General features: G+C 37.6%; 1 protein-coding gene across 4 annotated transcripts; it reads left to right on the forward strand.

Moving 5' to 3' along the window:
• The first annotated feature begins 220 nt into the window (after positions 1-220).
• LOC112468809 lies at positions 221-5,130 on the forward strand. Of its 4 annotated transcripts, XR_003042437.1 has the most exons (4): positions 221-1,145; positions 1,478-1,679; positions 1,753-4,484; positions 4,876-5,130. XR_003042437.1 is itself a non-coding variant. In XM_025038156.1 (3 exons), exon 3 carries the CDS (start codon positions 2,678-2,680, stop codon positions 3,989-3,991), a length of 1,314 nt encoding a protein of 437 aa, XP_024893924.1. In that variant the 5' UTR covers positions 221-1,145; positions 1,478-1,679; positions 1,753-2,677; the 3' UTR covers positions 3,992-5,130. The 4 variants fall into 3 exon arrangements, 3 of the variants coding, with proteins under 3 accessions (XP_024893924.1, XP_024893925.1, XP_024893927.1); XM_025038156.1 differs by having other exon boundaries at positions 1,753-5,130; XM_025038159.1 differs by lacking the exon at positions 1,753-4,484.
• The last annotated feature ends 510 nt before the right edge of the window (positions 5,131-5,640 follow it).

Genomic DNA, 5,640 nt, shown 5'->3' on the forward strand with positions numbered 1-5,640 from the left:
ACTACAGTGAATATTTAATTATTCACTGGCGACTCAAATTCTCTAGTTTTGTTTTTAGACATATTTTTTATAACATATACTTTGAGAAAATAAAGAAAATTTTTTTCTGATTTTTTCAAACTTTTACACTAGAATACCCCCTTAAACAAATATAATACGACGTTTCTAATAAATATTTTATTTTTTTTTTACTAACTTATTATTATGTTTTTGCTTATGGACCTCAGGTGTTATAAACTTCTTTAAGGTAGTTCGATGACGAAAGGCCGAAGTCAAAACAATGTTTATGATTTTTTTATCAAATCATTTATATATGATTATAAAAAAATAGGATAATGCATCACAAAGCTTCGTAACGACGTAAAAAGACTATTAGTAAGTAATTTTTACGTTGTAGAATAATATTTTGCCTGAAATAGATTAAAATAAAGTGTGTGTTAACGCGTCGCTTGACTAATTTTCAACTTGTGCCAACTCTTGAGTGCTCTAGCTACTTCGGAGATTATTTCGATTGAATTATTGCGTTATTTTGGCGACTTACTGAAGTACAGTAATTTTGCATTAATATTTTTGATGGAAAAAGTTGATATGATATCACAAGGTGCATGTAATTTTTTACACAAACAATTTTTTGCATGCACGAGATGAGGGCAGTGGCTTGGCAACGCCGCACAGTTCGTGCGGTTGGTATACTTGGTACTGGTGATATAACCTAACCTAAGTGTCAGAGCTCGGCACAAACATTCAAATTTCCAAAATGAACCAACTCAGGATCGGTGATAAATTTGCTAAATTGCAAGACGTGGAACGAAGGAAGCGAAGTATTGAACACCTGGAAAAAGCTAGAGAAGCTAAAGTACGCAAAATACATCAAGAAGAATTTGTGGAATCAACAAACCCTAAATGTGAAGTGCATGGATACAGATTAATAAAAATTGCTGAAATTTCCAAGCTAATGAAGTGCGATTCGTGTGCCACAATACTCTTTTTTGATTTCGTACAGTCTGAGAAGAGATACGGCTTGGCTTCAGTGTTCGCAATCAAGTGCCACAACTGCTTGTGTATAAAGGAAGTTCACACATCGAGTAGGACAGCAGTAGAGAAAGGAAGATCATTGTACGAAATCAATGCTGCAGTTGCTTTTGGTAAGCTATTACATTTGTAATATAATAGTATTTTTTATGACTTTTTATTCTTAAAGCTTGTTGTAAGCTAAAATTGCTTACAGAGCAAGTTTCTCATCTTGTCGTAAGCTTAGCAGGCTTTTAAAAACAGATTCATACTGTGTCTCCAGCTACGTTAGATTTTATAGAATATTTCATGCTTCGCCAGAACTTACGCTGGCTTTTAAAGAATATTTTTTGCTTTGTTACAAGTTATGCTAGTTTTCAGAACAAGTTTCATAATAATACGTAATCTTAATGGACATTACATATTTAAATGTTCATCGTTTAATACTATTCTTTTATTTTCCAAGGTTGCATAGATTCCGGTGTTGGACACGAGCAATTGACAACACTACTCACAGCAATGGATGTTCCACCGATAACCCACCAAGTGCTAAAGAAATGTGAAGAACAATTTGGAGAAGCATTTATTAGAGTTGCGGATAGATCCTGCTGGAATGCTATCATAGAAGAAAAAGCTCTCAACCTTGCTGATAAATGTCCCTCGACGCAGTAAGTTTTATATAACAATATTTTGTATTTCAAAAACCGTGCTTTCGCCATATTAAATTTGTTGTTTTTGCAGAATCAATAGTACCAGCAAGAGAAATCCTCGATTCCAACAGCGAAAAACTATTCTGATGCTTAAGAAATTCCGGAATAAATTATGATAATAATAGAATAAATAATGATAATAATGTGTCTTACTATAATTGCATTTTTATTATTCAGGTTTTTAGATTTCATCTAGTACGCATCCAGAATGTTCCAGCAGGTTGTACGCGCTTTACTTTAAATTTTCCCCATCTTAATTTGTTCTTGAATGGGCTTTGGCAGTTTTCCTGTTTTTGATTGATTACCAGCTTTTCTCTATTTTTCATTACTAGCATGGTTCTTCTAAACGGGGCAGATTTTAATAAATTATAATTTTCTGTAATTTTTATTACAGCCGTTGTTTTCAAATGGTTGTCTAACTTTTCTTGCATCTGATGTTTACTTGCATACTCTAACTCATTTTGCATTTCTAGCCCTGACCCTAAAAGTCGCCGAGATCTTCTTATACATGCTACTATTTTCTACTATGTTCTAATATGTTTATAATGTTTTTATTTCTATTTCTCTAAGCACTATTTGTTGGAAGACTAAAAAAAAGTTTTGCTCGCTTTCTATTTACTTGTTTTCAACTACTTGTGTGTATATATGTTATTAACAATTTACACAATTACATTCCAAGCGGTGACTCTTATTCACAAGATTCTGCGGCGTCCGTAGTCGACGTGACAGTCTCGTACGACTTTGGCTGGCGGAAGCGAGGAAACGGTCGAACATACGATAGTAAGAGCGGTTAGGGTTCTGTTGGCAGCTTACGCTCTAAGAAACTCTTGGCTTATGGCATGAAGAGCACATGCTGTGCCGTGTGCCGAAAGGGCCACTCACCTGACAGCCAAAAGTGTACCAAAAATTGGTCAGGGAGTGCGAAATCCATGGAGGCAGATACAGCGGTTTAACTAATGGTGAAAAATCCAGATTTTAAAAAAGCTGGAATCCGAATAGGAACACTTATTGGGGATGAAGATTCGTCCACAATTGCGGCAGACCAACGAGAAACTTCACATCGAGTCGTCAAGTGGTCGGATTCCAATCATGTGCGTAAAAAGTTTACCGGAAAACTTTATAAGTTGGTCAACACCCATCGAAAGCTTGACAGAGGATCTGTCATCCCATATTTGAAGCGATGCTTCAATTATGCCTTGGACCAAAATAAAGGAAATACTGAAGCTACGACGAAAGCTCTATTAAGCATTGCCGAGCACATATTTGGGAACCATAGCAACTGCGGCACTTGGTGTGAGGCCAAAGACAATCCGGAGTACGTGTTTAAGAGTTTACCGAAGGGAAAACCTCTTTTCAGTAAAAATCTGCAAACTGCACTTCATGGGGTCTTGATGGAGTTCACATCTCGGGTGTTGAAAGTTGCGCCAGGGGGATCGTCTCAACTCAATGAATCATTTAACCATATGGTGGCCACCAGAGCACCGAAGTCCAGACATTACGCATCTTCGCGTTCTATTCTTCTGCGAGTGGCAGCAGCAGTCTGTCAGAAAAATTTTGGAGCTAAACACATCATCGATGTAAGATTCGAAGCTGGATTACCGCCAGGAACGGTAGCTGAAGAATACCGCCTACGAAAAGAAGTCTTGCAACGAGAAATAGCTGTAAAACGTACCACACTCGAAGTAAAACGCCGTCGATGTTATTTGAAAAATAAAAGGCAACGTATCACCATAGCACGAGAGAGCAGGGAAGGGATTACTTATCAATCAGGTATGGGACTGGATCTTCCTATCGAAACAACTTGTGAAATTGATGAACCTCTCCGTGAAGACAGTCCGCAAGTCATCGTTGACATTGAAACTACTGGTCTGGCATCTACTGCAGACATCGTTCAAATAGCGGCGAAGTGTGGCGATCAGGAGTTCGCACGGTACATGCTACCTTCCCAATCTATAAATTGTCATGCAGCAGAAAAAAATGGATTATCACTGGTTGGAGGAGAGCTACATCATTACAATAAGGTAGTGACGACGATTCCACCACGAGAAGTAGGAGAAGAATTTATACGCTTCCTCGGAGAATGTAGTCCACAGGCGCTGCTGCTCGGACATGATATCGTACGCTTCGATGCACCGCGGATCATGCGTTGGCTACAAGGACCGGTCTCTTGGAAAGTTTTGTCAAAGGTGTTTATGGAGTGTGCGATACAATTCCACTCATCGGACAAGGTAAAGTTAAAAAACAAGAAGAGCTCGCAAAGTTATATTTGAAGGGCGAGGAATGGGAAAGAATTATAGCTGGTTCTCACAATGCCTTAACTGACTGCCAGATCCTGTACGGTTTACTAGCTCATTTCAAAGTAAGCGATACAGCAATTACGGCCGGGGCTTTGAGATTGCAGACTTTACTGCAACGGCAAGCAATCGCAAAGAAGAAAGCGCAATTTCTAGAAACTCTTCAGAGATCTGATCATATTTCGAAGAACATGATGTCGAAAATCGCTGCTGCCGGTATTAATATGAACAGCCTTCGTGATGCGTTCAATCGATCTGGCGCTGACGGTGTCAAACTATGTTTGGCCGTAAGTGTCAATGGAAAACCCCGAGTAACATCGAACAAAAAGATTATCGATAAAGTCATCGATTTCCTTGCTTCGTCGAACGAGGAGAGAGGAATGGAAGTAAGGCCATCTTCTGCATCGGAGTCTAACATTCGCGTTTGCCACATACTGGGTGTGCTGCCTTGACTGGTAGTGCTATGCTGGTATGCTATATCTATTATACGTAAAAATGGCCAGTTAGCTTTTTCAAATAATTGGACTGACTGGGGTGTATGCTCTGCGTAGAATCTTGTAGCATGTTCTCATAATGCTTGTTTCCATACAACTGAAAATGTCTGTTTTTATTGCTTTAAACGGTCTCTTGCACGCTTTAGAATATAGGACGTTCAGCAATACTTTAGCAATACTTCGCTTTTGTATTCGATAATGAGTTACTGGCAAACGCAAATGAATTGGCTGGCTGTCTGATAATAACGTTTATTCAAAAATGTATACATAGTGACAAAAATTAATGACCAAAAATTGAATATATTAAACATTGAAATTATAGTGATATTATATGTATACAATTTATTTTCACTTTTTATTTTATAGGTGCAGCCAAAAGATATACACCGTTTGATGCTCGACAACTGCCTACCTGCTACTGGACAGCCGTCTTTACGCTAATCATACTCGCCTGTTCACCGGCTTTCACAGTGTTGTGTTCATTCCCAGAGATGCGATTTTTATAGCTATCTTGATTGTTAAACAGTAAAAACTAATAAATAAAATATTTTGACGAATTTGACATTACATTACCGACTATATTGATTCCACTCCCGCATCCTGTTCTTTATTTCCCTTTTCTCTCCGTTATGCACGTTTTAAAATTAATTTTCTATACAAAAATGTGATATATAACAAGGTTTTAATCGGGTAAGAGTCCTCAGCTCGTGTTAACCAAATAAAATTCCAGTAGCTAGAATAAATTAGCCGCAAAAATGGTATAACAATTTACTTGTACTTCGAACATTTATGTTAGAAATCACAAAATACGATAAAATTACATTACCTCTAACTGATTTAATGTATGTACTATACTCCTGATTTTTTTCATTTAGTTTTATTTTCGATTTTTTCACACTAATATTATCACTGTTTCCGGATAATCTATTTCGGCAATACCGTTTCAATGATAATTAAATTATCAGTTAATCATAATTTATAGCAGCACTTTATATTTTGTCAAAGCCGTCGTATATACACATTTGTCTTTGCGCGCACTTACACCTAACCTTACGCCGACGATCACAGCGTGCGGCGTTGCCATGTCACGCTCGAGTTGTGAAAGTCAGCGCTTGAGCACCGGAAACCAAA

The sequence above is a fragment of the Temnothorax curvispinosus genome, unplaced genomic scaffold (genome assembly GCF_003070985.1).
Source record: "Temnothorax curvispinosus isolate PA1 unplaced genomic scaffold, ASM307098v1 QBEX01002075.1, whole genome shotgun sequence".
NCBI classification, from domain to species: domain Eukaryota; kingdom Metazoa; phylum Arthropoda; class Insecta; order Hymenoptera; family Formicidae; genus Temnothorax; species Temnothorax curvispinosus.